Source organism: Euleptes europaea, chromosome 9 (genome assembly GCF_029931775.1).
Source record: "Euleptes europaea isolate rEulEur1 chromosome 9, rEulEur1.hap1, whole genome shotgun sequence".
In the NCBI taxonomy this organism is placed as follows: domain Eukaryota; kingdom Metazoa; phylum Chordata; class Lepidosauria; order Squamata; family Sphaerodactylidae; genus Euleptes; species Euleptes europaea.
The window spans coordinates 83,308,313-83,326,275 of record NC_079320.1 but is presented as its reverse complement, the minus strand read 5'-3'; the positions used below and the strand labels follow the sequence as shown (position 1 = coordinate 83,326,275).

At 46.4% G+C, this 17,963-nt stretch overlaps 1 protein-coding gene across 5 annotated transcripts in view; it reads right to left on the bottom strand.

The window, feature by feature from the left end:
• LDB2 (LIM domain binding 2) overlaps positions 1-17,380 on the bottom strand; it is a 334,225-nt gene extending 316,845 nt beyond the window's left edge. For all 5 annotated transcript variants that reach the window (XM_056855338.1, XM_056855339.1, XM_056855340.1 and 2 more), the window contains exon 1: positions 17,249-17,380. In XM_056855338.1, the coding sequence (XP_056711316.1) occupies positions 17,249-17,380 (132 nt within the window). The remainder of the gene's footprint in view (positions 1-17,248) is intronic.
• Positions 17,381-17,963: the final 583 nt, after the last annotated feature.

The following is a 17,963-nucleotide window of genomic DNA, read 5'->3' as shown; positions in this document are numbered from 1 at the left end:
TTCTTTCTTTTTCTCCCTTGCTCCATTTCTTTCTCTCACTCTCTCTCTCTCATTCTCTCCCTTCTTTCCCTCTTTCCAGTGGCTTCTCCAGCACCCTCGGGTGGAGGGGCGTGCAGTCCTATTCCACCTTTGAAGTGCCCACAAGCCACCCTCCAAACACCTTTCCATTTGTCTTGATATGTAGAGAGAAAACAGTAAGGAACTAGGGTTGTCAATCTCCAGGTACTAGCTGGAGATCTGCTATTACAAGTGATCTCCTGCCAATAGAGATCAGTTCCCCTGGATAAAATGGCCACTTTGGCAATTGGACTCTATGGCACTGAAGTCCCTCCCCAAACCCCGTCCTCCTCAGGCGCCACCCAAAAAACCTCCTCCCACTCATGGCGAAGAGGAACTTGGCAACCCTAGCCTCCCCCCACCCCCCCCATCCCCCCCGGGGAGATCAATGTCCGGTATGGCCCCCGATTGATGTAATAAATATGCAAATGGCCCTTGGCAGGAAAAAGGTTCCCCACCCCTGCTCTACGGGGTTGCCATAAGTCAACTGTGGCTTGAGGCAAACAACAACAACCTGTTGCTTAAGATATTCCACGATAAAGCCAATAGGACAGAATGGGACATGGAGTGAAATAGTCCACACTTCTGTAAAATAGGTCAACACAAGTACAATAACAAACTAATCAACTCTTTGTTAAGCGACATGAATCTGCTCAGCACTTAGAATGAAGACAATTTACACTTATGCAAGGATACAAACTAGCACATGAACAAAAGGAAAATGTCCCACATGCATTAGGCTCCCTCCGTGATAAAAAGCTAAAGATATTGGGGTGTCATAGTAGAAGAGCTTAAAACTAAAAGTGTTTACAGAACACTTTTTGGTATTTTATGTATACAGGGACACCTTGTACCAATTTTTGATAATATATTTATACATATTGTTTCTCTGCAACTTTTTATTTCTTGACTTTATACACCCACATACCTTACACATGAGCCATGAGGGCTAAATGGAACCTCCAGTTTCAGAGGCAGTGTGTCTGTGAATACCAGTAGCATGTGGGCTGGCAAGGTGTGAGATAAGGTGGGCAGCACCACTATCTTTATGCCCTGAAGCAGGCGTCGCCAACATGGTGCCCATGAGTGTCATGGCACCCACCAAGTGTTCTTTAAAGGGGTGGGGCCAGGTGGGGTTCTCCCCCAGCAGGGCTTCTGATTGGCCATAGAGATCCAATTGACTGTGCAGATTAACATACGGTAACCTTGTTTCAGCAGCATCTGCTTCCAGTGTTGGAAGTTATCTCTCATGTATCTTTCCTTGGGGGGGGGGGGATGTCAGCCATCTTGTGGTTAGCTCTGCCTCCTTCGGCAGCTGTTTTATGGTTGAACCCACCACCCTGTGTCATAATTTCAAAGATGCCTACAGGCACAAAAAAATTGAGGACCCTTGCACTGAAGCGTCTGTTGGAAACACAGCGTCAAAGTCCCTCGACCGAAATCCAACAGAGCTCTATGTGAACTATCCAGACAAGAATATTTAGCCTTGGCAAAAAGTTGACACTGTGTTTGTGGATTCAGACCTGAAACACCTAATGCCACTTCGGGGCAAGGCAGAAATAGTTGTGGCACATATAGGGAACACTTCACACATCCTGAGCACCATCAGCATGATACACACTGCTGCCTGCAGAAGGATCACCGTTAGTAGCTCATGGGCAACAACGTCAGCCTCAACTCAATCAAAGGCCGTTTCTGCACTAATATTTTGTAGTGTTTAATGAAACTTATCTTTTTGTGTCCGCACCTTTGTGACCCCGGTTTTGTAACAGAAATGTTTTGCAATTGTCAAACCTGCGTAGTTTCAACAAACACTTATATGACGATATATTTCTTGTCCTTGTTTTGAAGATGACTTCCCCTTTGGTGTGAACATTTAGAGACGTCATTCATTTCTCTGGCCATCTCCCTCCCCTGCCCTCTCCTCCCATCTTCCATTTCCACTAGCCATTTCCCAGCAATTTTTTTTTAATTTAAGCATCAGGAATAACGAAGCGTTGTGTTCAAAAACTTAAAAACAAGTGGGCAGGTGGTGGGGGAAATCTCCAGGCAATCTCCAGGGAAAGTGTGTGTGGGGGGAAATCACGATGTGTGTGTTATCCATGTCAGAGAAGTCCAAACATCTATACTGTAGATGCCAATGCAACCCTCCTGCTGCCTCGTCGCTGCAGCTCTTGCTCATGACTAGTCCCTCAGCGGTGGTGTGGGAAAGGGGATGCTGACCCGGCACCATCTCCACCTGCCAGAGCCTCCTCAGCTGATCCGGTTGGACTGCTTCTGCCTTACCACTTCAGAAACCCCCCCCCCATTGGCTCGGCAGCTCCTCAGACCCGCCCCTCTCCACCCCTCTGGTCGTTTTTTGGGAGGGGAAGTGTGGACAGACTGAAACATTCTCAAAAAGATGCACGGACAGAAAATTAGCATGCATTTCCAAGCCTCAGGGATTGACAAAGAAAATGTGAAGTAAGTAATTAGTGCGGTAACGAACAAATCTAACCCAGTGGCCCCCAACCTTTTTGAGCCGGCAGGCACCTTTGGAATTCTGGCACAGCATGGTGGGCACAGCCACAAAATGGCAGCTGGCTGCAGGAAACGGCGTCAGCCACAGAACGGCTGCCACAGCTTACCTTCAGTCACACAGTAAAGATCCTTGTGTTATGGTGACAGCTGCTGCCAAAGCAACATTTTTTAAAATCTGCACAACCAATCAAAAAACTCCAATGCCCAATGAGAAGCCTTGCTGGGCAAAAGCCCCATCTGGCCTAACCTACTTTCTAAACCACGGGCACTACGTTGGGGAATCCTGGTCTAACCTCTTCCTTGGCTACAAGTTGTGAATAGTACGCCCTGATAAAGTCTGCCGCCTATCCTTTCAGAAGGGTGAAAAAACAAAGCCCTCAGTGTAGCAAGTCTTTTGACATGGCACACATCAAATTTTAGATACACTCATCCCTGATAAGAAAAGATTCCCCATGACTGGATTCACGGCCTCTTTTTTGGGGTACCCAATCGTGTGGAGACTACTCTCATACGCTTATTACACATGTGCAAGCTCACAACCAACAGAAGTTGGTTTCAGGTAGCCGGCTCAAGGTTGACTCAGCCTCCCAATCTTCCGAGTTTGGTAAAATGAGGACCCAGCTTGCTGGGGGTAAAGGGAAGATGACTGGGGAAGGCAATGGCAAACCACCCCGTAAAACACAGTCTGCCTACAAAACGTCGGGATGTGACGCCACCCTATGGTTCAGGAATGACCTGGTGCTTGCACCCATACCCAGGCTCCATACAGGGATTCTGATTAGCAATCCTCCAATCACACACATATTCATTATTCCTTTTAGAACGTCTGAAAAAAATCTTGCGGTTAGTTGATAAGGAGCAACAGCAGAGTATCAGTTCCAGGTTATATTCTAAAATGTTAATTAAGATTAATGGCCCTGTATGCACAAACTCTGAGGAAAGTTAGATTTATATACTCTTGAGGCACCACAGGATTTATTTCCCATGGCCAAGCACCAGAGCAGTTACTAGCTGTGTCAATCATTCCACTGACTCATCAACGACCACTTCAACGACCACGACCGCAGAGACTCTGCTAGGAAGGATGATATTGTCTTCAACAGCCGGAGAGCTCAAACTGCAGAAGAGAATGCTTTTGGGAACAGAAGGCGGGATCGAAATTATCTTAATAGAATGACTCTCCTCAGTAGACTCTGTTTCCATGGGTGGAAAATAAAACCCTGACTAGTTTATGACCATGTGCAGGCCAGTGCATTTGTGCTCCCCCTCTATACTGGTTGACCCAACGTGTGTATATGTTGTACGTACATGGCTAGTGTGTTTAGATTTCCTGTCTGACTCTCTATAAACTAATCTATGGTGGCTCAAAGCAGCTTTCATTTCTTCTCCTCTCCTCCATGTTATCCTCACAACAATCCTGTGAGGTAGGTTAGGCAGAGTGTATGTGACTGGCCCAAGGTCACCCAGTGAGCTTCCATACCAGAGAGGGGATTCAAGCCTGATATGAACCACATGGGCAGCTGGTATTATACCAGAATTTAAAATAATGAACCTTTCACTGGGTGGGCTGCACAGAAGGCCTGGGGGACCACAATACCTGTATCTTCTGTGCTACACATAACCTGATCAAGTGTTCGGGGAGAAAGTAAAAATCACAAAGCAAACTTGAAGTAATGGTCTACTGTAAAGAGAGGCAGGATATAAATGTTTTAAATACCCAGCCTCAGAAAATGAATGTCTTAATTTATGGCTAGCTCTATAAGCCTTTCATATGGATGACTTGACTCCAGAAGATGGTGCTGAGGGACTGTTATCCCCCCCCCAATATTATTTAATAACTACACTAAGCTGCTCCTCCAACACCACAGAGGCACTACACATCCTGTGGGTCTAGAAGCAGCGATGCATTGGACGACAACTAAATCTGCTGAAACCCAAGTCTAGTTAGTGGTAGAGTTGATCATGGAGCCGGGATTCAACTTACTCTGGAGAAAGCTGCACTCTAGGGAACTGGGGGTCACAGCTTAGACCTTCATGCTAGCTTCCAGTGGTTCACCAAATGCAGCTCTTCCTTGCAAAATTTGGTTGGTCACTGTTATCCAGGCTCCAGCTGTTTCCAAGTTAGGCTGATGCAATCCATTCTACAGGGGGTTGCTCTTGAAGATTTTTGGGAACTTCAACACGTCCAAAACACAGCAGCCAGGCCAAGAATGGACGAGGCATCTCACCCTGTCCTTAAAAGTCCACTGGCTGCTTGTTCGTTTCTGGAATGATTCAAGGCCTTTCTGATAAGGCTCTTAATGGTATGGAACTGGGATATTTGATAGGCTGGGTATGGGTTAAGATTCTTTTCAGTGATCTTGCTTTATGTCCCTTCCACTTTCTGAAGTTAGGCACATGGTCACAAAGTAGAAGGACCTGAAAGACCATCACTTGCCATACTATCCAGCCCACCAGTTAAGATCTGCCTCGCAAGTCCTGCTATCTGTGCCCACGCCAGTGTGGTATAGTGGTTGGGAGAGGCAGACTCTAATCTGATGAACCGAGTTCGATTTCCCCCTCTTCCACATGAAGCCAGCTGGGTGACCTTGGGCTAGTCACGGTTCTCTCAGAACTCTGTCAGCCCCACCTACCTCACATTGTAAGCCGGTTTGATTCTTCTTAAAAGGTAGAGAAAGTCAGCATATAAAAATCGATGCTTCTTCAGAGGGGAGGGAGGTAGAAGGCAACCAGAGACAGGGTTTTTTTCAGTAGTTGCACCTTGCATTCCAACCCTTCCCCTTGAGGCTTACCTGGCACCTACATTGCTTTCTATGAGGTGCCAGGCCAAAAATGTTTCTGTTCACCCAGGCTTTTAATAGTTGACCTTTTAATACTATTTTAGCCTGGAAACTATCATTTTAAGCCATCAGTGGTCTGTTTTTACTGTTGTGCCTTTTAGGCTGTATATTATGATTTTGTTTGTGCTACTGTTGTTCTAGTTTTGGGCATATCGTGCTTTGATCATTTTAATATTCTGTCAACTACTTCTGATAGAAAGCTTTATATATCTCAGGTCAGCTTTACCTGCTCCATCCATGTCCAAATAAGAATATAGGAGAGACAAAATTAACTGGGTGATTTCATTTTTTACATTCAAGGGGAAAGAATGCTTTGCCCTGTTGATAATTGTTGATAATTAAGGTGAGCTCATTTGCTTCCCCCTTATATTGGACTTCTTCATCAAAACCACTCCTCAAATTCAGTGAAGACACACTGATACACACTGATTTTCAGTATATTAGAATTCAAGAATAGGGAAAGGGACCAAATCAATCACTGGTGGTATGTGGAGAATCTATAAAGAAAAGAATATTCCAGAGGGTTTTTGAAATGGAAATAAAAAGAAATAAAATTTAAAAAGAAATAAAAAGACAATCTGTAGCAAAAATACAGGCACTGCAATGTTAGTCGACTCCATTTTCAATACCAAGGCTAAGTTGGAAGATGTTTGATTGGTCACCTTTTCAAGGTGGCTTTTCATTTAAATACCTCCAAAGCACAATCTTGTAAAGGACTTTATTACCTTTGCCATAATTGTTAATTCCTCATCAAAACAGTTACCATTCCAATACATTTTTCTAATTTTCATTTTTCCAAAACACGTAAATGTATCTGAGTAAAATCTGATCACACTCAGTAGCTAATCTTTGTCATTTGTGTTACCAAGATTGTTTTGTGAATAATCTTATTATCACACAGAAGAAAGCTAGTTTTCCAAAAGCACTGAAGGGGAAAAAAAGTTATGATCTCCTAAAACAACCATTTGAAAACTTACAACAATTGGTGATGAGAGGGTGGAGAGAGGACGGCAGAATCAAAACACCTGATGCCTGGGAGTTTGCAAACCATGGAAAGGGACAGAGGCGTAGCTTGGTTAGGTAAAGAAACCTTTTTGCTAACATCAGGTTCTGGTTATAAGAAAAACATTCTTTCTATTCCTCTTTCATTTGGTTCTCAAAGAATTCTGGGAACAGCAACCATTTTTCCACACGACGTGATCTGAGGGGGATTTTTGTTCCGTATGGGTTGGGTTTAAAGATTGGTCTCTTCTTCCCATTTCTGGGGACTCTGAGAGATCTCATGCCATCACAGCCTCGGCTAATAGTCCCTGGTATTCCTCTTGGTTAAAAAGACATTTGGTTACTCTGGGAGCTACAACCTCAGACATTTCCCCTTTTTCTTTATTGGAAGGACGGTCTGACTCCCTTGAGTCCCAGCAGGAAGGGGCTGGGTCACTGTGAGAAGGGTGGGGTCTGTGTCCTGCCATTTTTTGTGCTGCCTTAGCCAGTCAGGGCTGGTGTCCTGCAACCTGCCCCCTATACCTGAGGAATCCTTCCTGCTTCCCTGCCTAAAAGAGCCATGGAGAGAATGTGATCTAAAAGGAGGAACTGGAACGATATCTTTGCTGGGTTCCTTGTGGGGAAGGTGCGGCTTACTTTTGCAGGGACCAAGCTTCCTCCAATGTGGTGTGGCAAAGCCAGCTTGCTACCTCTGAGGTAATTCAGAGGGAGGAGAGGTGCCTCTAGCCAGCTCCACGATGATGCAGCCACGAGCACCACGCTTCACTGCAGCCACGAGCACCAATCCCGAGCACCCGCCATCTTTGTCAGCACAGAGGATCTTCCCGCCAAAATTGGCCACTGCCATTGAGCCGTCCTCTGAGGCACAGTCGGATTGTGCAGCACACTCTTCTTACAGCATCTGATCATCTGGCATCCTCTGCAACGGCTCGATCGCACCCAGGACTACTCTCTTCCTCCCATTTTTGGGAGGACAAGGGGATCCCCATCCTCCTTCGAAATGAAAACCTCCAAGGCTTAGTTGAAGTCCTCATAAGCTCTGCCACTCTGCCCTCAGAAGGGGAGGAAGGATAATAGGCCAAAAAGAGGAATTGAGGTATAGAATAAAGAAATGAGAAGTAGGTATAAAAGGGTAGAAAGGGTAGAAGTATTAGGTGACTCCTGATGAGTTGTGGGGGTCTTACTGAGCAGCTGCTACCAAATGCCTGCTCTCCATAATGAGGCAGGAAACAAACAGAAGAAAGTGGGTTACTCTGCCCAGGAAACAGAAATCCTGGAAAAAGTTTAGTCCTGCCCCTGGATGGGCAGACAGGAGTCACGATATGAGCAGAGCATTTATGCTTGCCAGGTTTAATATTCTTCCATCAGCCATTTTATATGGTAGATATAAGATAACTCCTCTCAGCGACAGGGGTTGTCCATGCATGGTTGGGGTACCTGAACCCTTAATTCATATGTTACTGTACTGTAAGTTTTAGCTGAGGCCGCAGAATGTTTATATCAGACCTTTGTCGTCACGTGCTCAGAGTTTCTCACACCAGCAGTTGGTGGGGTATCTTTTATCAGACAGAAATTCTTTTATTACTCAACAAGTAGCCAGATACCTGCTAGCTGTTTCAAGATGCCCTCCCCCGCACAGCAAGAACTGGTCTTGTGCTCTTGCCGATTAGCAGAGTAGTACTTTTGCCTACTATAATTCAGCTTTCCTCCCTCCAAGATCCAGATCCAACAGGAGTTTGGACTACAGAAAACCCATTCCCTGCCCAGATTCTGGCATACCCCACCCACGACCACCAATATGCAATATTCAAACTATTAGCCCTCTGCGGGAAACCCCGTAGGAGAGCTGGGTCGCAGTAGCACAGATTTGTGCACATACAAGATACAGGCACCATCGTGACCTCTGCCTTTTGAACCATCCTAGACCATCCATTAGTATGAGCCGACCTGCAGACAAGATCCAATCTGTGCATGCACATTCAGAGCAGGGCATGTCGCCGTAACACCCCTCTCCACTCCACACCTTTCATGGACCCTGTTTATTGTTGTCTGCACAAAGCAAAAAATGCAAGTGCCACCCATGATATTATGAAGTGGTTTGTGTGACCTATCAGGGCAGATGATGGGACCACATCCGAGGAATCCCTCTACATGTTCCATGATAACTATAGACATTTCAGTCATCATCTGGTGAGAACTAGTGTTGAGTAGTGATTAGAGGGGCTGACTAGGATCTGGGAAACCCAAGTTCAAATCACCACTCTGCCTTGGAAGCTTGCTGGCCTAGTCCAACACTCTCAGCCTAACCTACCTCAAAGGGCAGTTGTGAGGATAAGACGGAAGAGAGGAGAATTATGCAAGCCACCTTGAGTCTTTATTGGGGAGGAAGATGGGGTGTAATGAAGTAATTAAATAATAAATCTTGATGAGTGTGTCAGAGATGAGCCAACTGTTTTAGACTATTCTTTTTTAAGTTTTTTTAAATTAAGAGTATAAACAAAACAGAATAGAAAAGAAATTAATAAAAAGCAAAAAGAAATCATATCATAATCTCTTTTACATTGAGACCATTAAGACTATTCTTAATACATTATGTCCCTTGAGAAAACACCCCTCTCCTCTTGCACAAACGTATCAGGAAACAAAGGGTATTCTTCTAGGCACATCCTCTCTCTCACACATACACAAACACTATCCAAGGCTGTGGCAGAATATGTAGCTCCATTCAAGGCAGGACCATATACTCCGAGAAAGATCTGAGCAAGTATTCATATTACATTGCTTGACTGAATGCATTGCTCAAACCATGTTTTCAATATGTATTTGTGAGCAATAAACCCCCTATATTTGAGTGTCAAATGCTTGGTCAACTTTATTAGAACCTTATGTCATTTTAAGCAGTCCGGTTTCTCCATACTAGAAAAAGGGGGAACTTTGCAAACTCTGAGGAAGCCACAAGAAAAGAGGGGCTTTGATTCCCTAGACCTCTGAGTTTCCCAATCTTCTAAGGCTCAGAGCCTGAAAGTTAAGAAGTAAAGCCTGTGAGGGGATGAGCCCCTCACAGCCTTTTCCAGCTGTTTTGGTATGTTTGAATTCCTTGGCTTTGCGAACTTTTGTCGGGTGTTTATTCCCAACTTTGCCCAAATTGCTCTGCCTATCACTGATCTCCTCCAGACTAAAGGCAAGGGGGCTTCCTCCTCTCTCCCCACAGCCAAAGTTCTATGGACTCTCCAATGTTAAACTGCTTTTGATACCCTTAAGTGTTTGTTCACCTCTGAACCAGTTTTAAAACATCCTGATCGTATGTTTATAGTACAAGTAGATGCTTCGGATGTAGCCATGGAAGGTGCCCTTCTGCAGCAGGGCAATGATGGTCTGCTTTACCCCTGCGCTTATTTTTCTTAAAAGTTTGCGCACTCCCAACTCAACTGGCCCATTTGGGAAGAAGAAGCAGCCGCCATCTACCATGCTCTGACTACATGGCGACAATTCCTTGAGGGTTCCCGGGTCCCCTTTGAAGTCTGGACAGATCACAAAAATCTGGAGGCACTAACTGGGACCCATAAACTGCCTGCGAAGCAACTTCGTTGGGCTGACTTCTTTTCCCAATTCCGTTTTGTACTCAAACATGTCCCGGGCAAGCAAAACGTACTGGTGGACGCTCTCTCCAGGCTCCCCCAATATCCTACCAAAGTTGACAGTCCCACGGTCTCCTTATTCACCCCAGCGCAAAGAAGTCTCTTGCCGACCCTCGCCGTCCAGACCAGATCACAGACCCTATGACAGCCCCGCGCTGGCGGGGGGGGATGTCCAGAACTCGAACCTGACTCCCTCGCCCTCCACAGCCACCCCCCCGGCGCCCGTACGTGCGGACGTGCCACCCTCTCCTCCAATTGCTCCTCCGGTTCCACAACCAGCCTCGTCCATCTCACCGAGTAAGATGGACCTGTCTGATTCCTTCCTGGACTCACTCCGTGCCCTTTGCCAGGCTGAACTCTTGGCTCACACCCTCCCTCCCTCCCTTCTGGAACGTGGCGGTTGCTGGTACAAAGACTCTAAATTATACGTGCCCAAGGACTTGCGGAAGGAAGTGTTAAAATTAGCCCATGGAGCTAAAACAGCAGGGCACTTTGGATTCTTGAAAACTCTTCACTTGTTGCGCAGGCAATTCTGGTGGGCGGGAATGCACACTGACATGGACTCCTTCGTTCGCGGCTGCCCTACTTGTGCCACTGTCAAACGTTCTCAAGGGAAACCCCCCGGACTCTTGCAACTCTTAGAAATCCCCTCCAGACCCTGGGAAGTCATTGCAATGGATTTTATGACTGACCTCCCTCTTAGTGAGGGTAAAACTGTTCTATGGGTTGTTACGGACCTTTTCTCCAAACAGGTGCACCTCATCCCGTGTGCAGGTATTCCCTCCGCCCCAAAGCTGGCCCGCCTCTTTGTGTCACATGTCTTCCGTCTACATTCCTTCCCGCGGAAGATAGTGAGTGACGGGGGGGGGCACCTATGTGGCCAAATTTTGGAAAGCTTTTCTTAAATTGGTGGGGGTGGAGCAGGGTCTCTCTAGTGCATTCCATCCCCAGACTGATGGGCAAACTGAACGTGTCAATGCTGTGTTAGAATGTTATCTTCGTTGTTATGTCAGTTATCACCAAGATAATTGGGTTGAACTGTTGCCTTTTGCTGAATATGCCTACAACAATGCTGTTCACCAATCCACAGGGTTTAGTCCATTTCAAGCTGTATATGGTCAAGACTTTGGTCCTATCGAACAGCTAAATATTTCCAGGGGGGAGGGCGATGGAGATGTAGCTACATGGGTAGAGGCAATTCATACCACCTGGCCCTGGCTGATAAAGAATTTGGAACGAGCCAAACGTAAATACAAGGCTCAAGCTGACAAACATCGATCTCCTAGCCAGGACTATAAAGTGGGGGACTTGGTCTACCTGTCTACCAAGAACCTTCGTTCCACCCGTCCTTGTGACAAACTAAGTGCCAAATATGTAGGACCTTATCCCGTGTCTCGTATCATCAACCCCATGACAGTGGAACTCACTCTGCCAAAGGCACTCAGTATCCATCCAGTTTTCCATGTAAGCCTTTTGAAACCGCACACTCCCTCCCCGGAGTGGCAGCCCGACCCGCTTCCTGAGCAACCGGTGATGGTGGGGGGGGGAGGAGCATTTTGAGGTTGCTAAAATCGTGGACTCTCACATTCGCTACGGCTCCCTCCAGTATCTTGTTCGTTGGAAGCACTTCCCCCCTGCCTAAGACAAATGGGTACGTGCCTGCGACGTCGCCGCCCCTCGGCTAGTGCAAACCTTCTACTCCACCTACCCCCAGAAGCCAGCCCCCTTTCGGGTCGGGAGGGGGCCCTAAGGGGAGCAGGATGTCAAGAGCAGGCCTGTTCGGCTCCTCGGAGGTGTTATGACTTTCTCGCGGCTTCTCGCAACTGCCTCGCTTTGTTGTTCTAACGGACACTTTATCTCGTGCATTCCTCTCCCATGGGAAACTGAGTTACTATGCCAACCTGCCATATCAGCTATGCTAATATATATTACTGATTTGCGCCAGCCAGCCATTCTTGGCTTAGTTAGTTTGCAAGCACTGTTAACCCGTTTGATTTTCCAATAAAGTCAATTTGCCTTAGGACTACCTGTCTGGGTTGTTGCTTTTGGGGATTCTTTGGGCCAAGGGCTTACAGCTCAAGGCAGGCTTGTCTGCCAGGTCTCAGGGACACAACCTGGGGGTACACAGGTGTGCTGGGTTTGGTTTTTTTTAATCTCAGTGTTTTAAAAATGTATTCATTATGCCTGCATTTCTCTTCACCTATCATTATTGTCTCCTACAGAAAAATGCATATGCCTGCAGAAATTGGCAGAAAACATTTTAAATTCAGATTGGGGTGCGAGGGCAGTTTGGCGACTTCTTCCAACACCTCTGTCTGAAATCCAATGCTTTCCCCGAAGAAAGAGGCTAAAACTGTTGAGACCCAGGACGCATTCACACATCACTGGGTATTATATAATGGTTGCACTATAACAAGCAGTTCCAACTGGATTATCCTCTGTGGATGAGACAATCCAGTCGCAAATGATTGCTATGATGCCATATCCAACACTGTGCAGATGCAGCCCCCAAAACATGTCAACCCACCCAAGGCCCTCGAGGACATTAACATATTGCATGTGGGGTCTTGGCGCCTTCTACTCCAGCTGTGCAACCACAAGATTTAAAACACATTCTAATACCTTTCTAAAAATAAAATTCTTTTCCCTTGTTTTAAACCTTTTTTTCACTTCTGTATTTTAAACCAGTTCTTTTTTTAAAAAAAGAAAACATAAAAGAACTGTGCCATCAAAGGTGCTTCTAATGTCACAAGAAAAAATTAATGTGCAGTGCAGTTTCACTTAACATTAAGCTTTGCACTGCTAGCAAAATTATTCAAGTTATGTTGAAGTACAGAATGTCTGAAATATTTAGATAAATGAATCACAAGGGTGAAACCTCCAAACACCATATTTGCAGCAAAGAAAATATGTATTTTGTCCTGCACCTTATTTTTTCCCTAAAGCAAGCATCAAACATCACACAAAGTAAACCATCTCTTCTTAGTCCCCTCTGACTCTCTAATCTTAATCTTAAACACATTTACTCAGTAGTGAGTCCCACTGATTTCAACATACCTTATTTCCAAGTGTGCTGGACTAGAGTATAAACTAGGCATCGTTGTGGCACTGTGTTGCAAAACATATTAAAATACTGCTACCTTTAAACAAGCCCAACTATGTTGGTTTAAGGAACATCCCTGTCCTACAGTATACAGGTCCACAAAACTTCAGAGAATATTTGCCCAGAGTTCCATATTTGCTGAAATAAATCACTACAGTCACAAGATGCTTCGCTGCCATCCTTATCAAGGAAGAAGTGTTGATGCCAGACCGAAATACAACAGCTCTCATTTGTCAGTGAACCAGGAGTGAGCAATTATTTTTCCTCTGCCACAAAAATGCCAAATTTCTAAAATTTCTAAAAAATGCCAGATTTCTAAAATTTCACTCACAAGACTGTTAATATCAGAATTCTGAACAAAAGCACTGCAGATGTATGTGGTCGAATACCACGGTTCTGATCCGCTAGCAAAGGCACTTCCCTCTGGTGGAAGGAGCCTTCCTGACAGATGACATGCAGCAGGAGAAGGCTTCTTCCCCCAGTGGAACCCACCTCCACCAGCAGAATGGTCCTGTGGGGTCCTACCCATTACCTCGTAATCCTTACAACAACCATGTAAAGTAGCCCTGCATTCCCACGTCACACACAAGGGGCTCAGGAAACAGCAGCTTGCTTTCGGCCACCTAGTTGGTGAGATTAAGCTGGGAATTTCTCACATTAAACGCCAAGACTTTTTATGTAAGTTTATGCCTTTTTCATAAGTACTTCAGCACTTCTAAGCAGCGTCTTCTGAAATCTGGTCAATCAAGGTGACAAAATGTGGGACAAAGAAAACATGTTTTTAAAGATCTTTTCACATTTTATCATTTTTAACTGCAAATTTAAAATATCTCAGAGGAACACCTTAAAGAGCATGAATATGAGACACAGTATCATACAGGTACACTCATCAGAGAGCTGATCTTGGTTTGCAGTATCCTGTTGAGTGTCTCTTTGGTGACAAATCCAGATTTCCTGCCATGTGATGTATGAAATAGCTCTTAGATATTCTGGGGCCAAATGGGACCATGGCAGTCAATAGGAGGCACATATTTAAAAAATAAATTTTAAAGAACAGTGACTCTGACAAGTGATTCATACGTGTGTGTGTGTGTGTGTGTTAAGTGCAGTCAAGTCGCTTTTAATTTATGGCGACTTGACCTATGAATTAATAACCCCCAAAACATCTAATTGTTGACAGCCTTGCTCAGGTCTTGCAAACTGAGGGTTGTGGCTTATTTTATAGAGTCAATCTATGCCATGTTGGGTCTTCCTCTTTTTTCCTGCTGCCTTCAACTTTTCCAGCATGTTGTAGTGGTTAAGAGCAGTGGAATCTAATCTGGAGAACCGGGTTAGATTCCCCTCTTCCACATGAAGCCTGCTGGGTGACTTTGGGCTAGTCACAGTTCTCTCTGAACTCTTTCAGCCCCACCTACCTCACAAGGCGTCTGTTGTGGGGAAAGGAAGCGATGGAGATTGTAAAACGGTTTGGTTCTCCTTGAATGATAGAGAAAGTTGGCATATAAAAACCAACTATTCTTCTTCCTAGCATTATTGTCTTTTCCAGTCTCTCTTTTCTTCTCATAATGTGACCAAAGTACGATAGCCTCAGTTTAGTCAATTGAGCTCCTAGGGAGCGTTCAGGCTTGATTTGATCTAGAACCTGCTCACTTGACTTTTTGGCTGACTGCAGTATTCATAAAACCTTTCTCCAACACCCCATTTCAAATGAAAGTGATTCATATTATCAGCCATTTTAACAACAACAAAAAGTGATTAGAAAGCAATTAATAATACCCAGATCGTTTCCAATCTTATTTAAAGTTTCAATAGCTAATTAATAAAAAAGTTTCCTTAGAAACCTTGTATCCATCCCCAGAAGCTGTGGTTTGTGTCACACTGGTGAAATGGGCATTCTGCATATGCCCAAAGGCACATATAACTATTAGTTCCCCCAGCAACCCTAGCCTTAAAAACAGGTTCTAGGGCTTAGCATTTTTGAACTCTGGTAAAAACTGAAGCAATTTTAAAATGGCTATCGCAAACTTCTGAAAAATTAACAAATGATACATTCCTGTGTATAAAAATTAATATGCAAATATTTATTTTCTTAAAAAACAAGCTACCCAAAAATCTCTCAAACTGAAGCCATGATTGCTGCAGAAATACAAACTGTCACAAGAATACAAACTCTTTAAAAAGCATAGCTGTCATATAGGAACTCTTCTCAACTGAGGAGAAAATCATGAAAAAGTAACTGCTACATGTATCAGAAAGACTCGCCATCACTCTTGAATTTAAATTTAAATTCTCCACACACCCATAATGATAGATGATAGATGAATAGACAGACAGATATTTCGCTTTTTCCACCTGGTCTGTGTATACCACACACAGGAAGAAAGAGGGCAACTGGCAAAGTTTGAGAAGTTGGTGAAAGTGAGGGAATCACGCAATAAGCCATTATCATCTGCAAATACAAAGTGATGTATCCAACAGGGCAATGTGTAAGCAGCCAGCCAATCAAACATCCTACAGGCCAAACATGGATCAATGACAACAATTCAGGGAGTTACAATCTCTGTACTTTTTAACAATATCCTCAAACGAGAAACAAGTACAGCCGATCTACTCAGAAGTAAACCTGTGGCAGTCAAGGAAAAGCCAAAACAACGTCGAATTGCCACAAATCACCACATTCCACGTACAGATTGACAAAACTGGGGAGACACGCTGTTGAGGAACTGTAGGACCCTCCTGGTGATACATTTCAGTAATCTTTTGGAGAGTTCCTTTCGGCTTCCCTAGAAATCCTTCAGCTGTTTCACCAAAGAAGAACTCTCCAAATTCACTTTAGTTGAGCTGACATTAATCGACAACTCCGATCTGCTCTCATTTTTGATACCGACTCACACTAACACCAGCACCCTTGGGAAAGAGGAGGATCCCCAAGTCTTCTACCTTTTTGAAGTACTCCTTCCTGCAAGCTACTAACAACTTGAGAACCTTCTCACTGTGGGGGCAGAAACCTCCTTGAAATTAAGTATGTAGACAGACAGACAGATTTCACAAATATTCAAGGAGTGTTGCTAGAGATTGGAAATCTGTCACCTCATTTCCAACCCGCCAATAAGAAACCAGGTCACATTTTCCTTCACTAGATCCCAGCCACCCAGCCCATAGCTGCATCTGACAATTGAGATGTTGGTTTCTTTGACAGCAACTTTGGGTCCCTCTGGAAAAGTTATGCCACCACCTGCAGCAGACGGGGCAAAATAACCCGAAATCCCTCTATTCCTGGCTATTTCCCGTCTCCCAAATAGACCCCAAAATAGATGGCCTATTGAAGACACACGGAGTAAACAATGCAGCTCCGTGGTTCTTAACCCCCCCCCAAAAAAAAACCCACACGAACACACTTGTAACACAAGTCACCCCTGGAAAGCCCCCCCCCCTTCAATCGCCTGCAAACACCATCTTTTAAGCCGGGAGCGTCGCCTGCGATTTTTCCAGCGAGCATCTTCTCAACTCTGCCATGTCTGCACGGCACGGGCACACGGGGACACAAACCGTTCACACATTCTGCAAACACTCGGGAGATCATTTCGATCACTCTGCCGGGGGAGGGGGCTGTTTACAACGAGCCGCGGAGCTGCTTCTTTCTCTGGCCAAGCGAGGAGCCCCCTTTCCCCCTTCCTGCACGCCTTTGCTCACGCGACCGAAAGGCAGCCCTGCCATAAGTTTGAGCAACTCTCCGCAGGCCAGCCTCCCCCCCCCCCCCCTCCGCTCCAGCAGCTTTAAACCCAACCCAACCAAAACCCCACCACCCTTAGCCCCTGCAAGCAATACCTCGCCACGCTGCAAAGGCAGCAGGCCCCAGGGGACGGATCCTTCCGCGCGCGCACAAAGCCGCCGGGTCAACCCGAGCCCTGCAAATGCGGCAGTCGCGGCAGAGGGGGGGGGGGGACATTTCTGAAGTCTTTTTTGGGGTTTGTTTTAAGAGTTGCCTCTTCCCCAAGGCGGAGCGGGCAGGGGCTGCCCCTCCTGGCCAGGAGGCTGGCGCCGTCCCCGCCGCGCGTCCTGGGACCCCCCCAACCCGCCGCTCTCACCTCGGTGCGCGCCTGCAGCCGCTTGTTCATCTCGTAGACGCGGTACTCGGGCTGCAGCCCGTAGGGCGCGTGCCGCCGGTAGAAGGGGCCGAAGGGCGACGAGTAGAAGGGGTCGTGCGGGGCGCTGCACATCGCGCCGGCCGGCCGGACTCAGGGCGCGCGCGGGGGGGGGGAGGCCGCCCTCCGCCCGGGGCACGTGGGCTGCGCGGGGATCGGCGGCGGCACAAACTCGGCAGCGACGCCAGCCGAGCCCAGCCAAGCCGGGAGGGGAGGGGACGGAGGGGAGGGGAGGGGAGGGGAGGGGAGGAGGCTCTACCGCTGGAATCGCTGATGGAGCGAGAGAGATGGGGGGGGGGAGAGGGAGGTCGCCCAGCTTCAGGTTCCACGGCTGCTTGGGAAAGCAGCCCTTGGGGGGGGGGGTCCTTTCGTGCCCCCCTGCACCCGATCGACAGCTCCCTCGCCCCGAGAGGCTTGGGTCTCATTGGGGGGCAGATGCGCCAGAGGGACCCCTTGGCCAAGCCCGCTTCGCTTTGAGAGTAGCCCAAAGGCTGGGGTTGCCGACTCTAGGTTTGGAAATACCTGGAGATTTGGAGGGGGGGGGTAGAGCCTAGGAGAATGGGGTTTAGAGAAGGGTAGGGTCTCGTGCCATGCAGCCCTCCTTCTAAAGTAGCCCCCTTCTCCAGCAGAAGTGGAACACATGTTTTAAATAAACAAC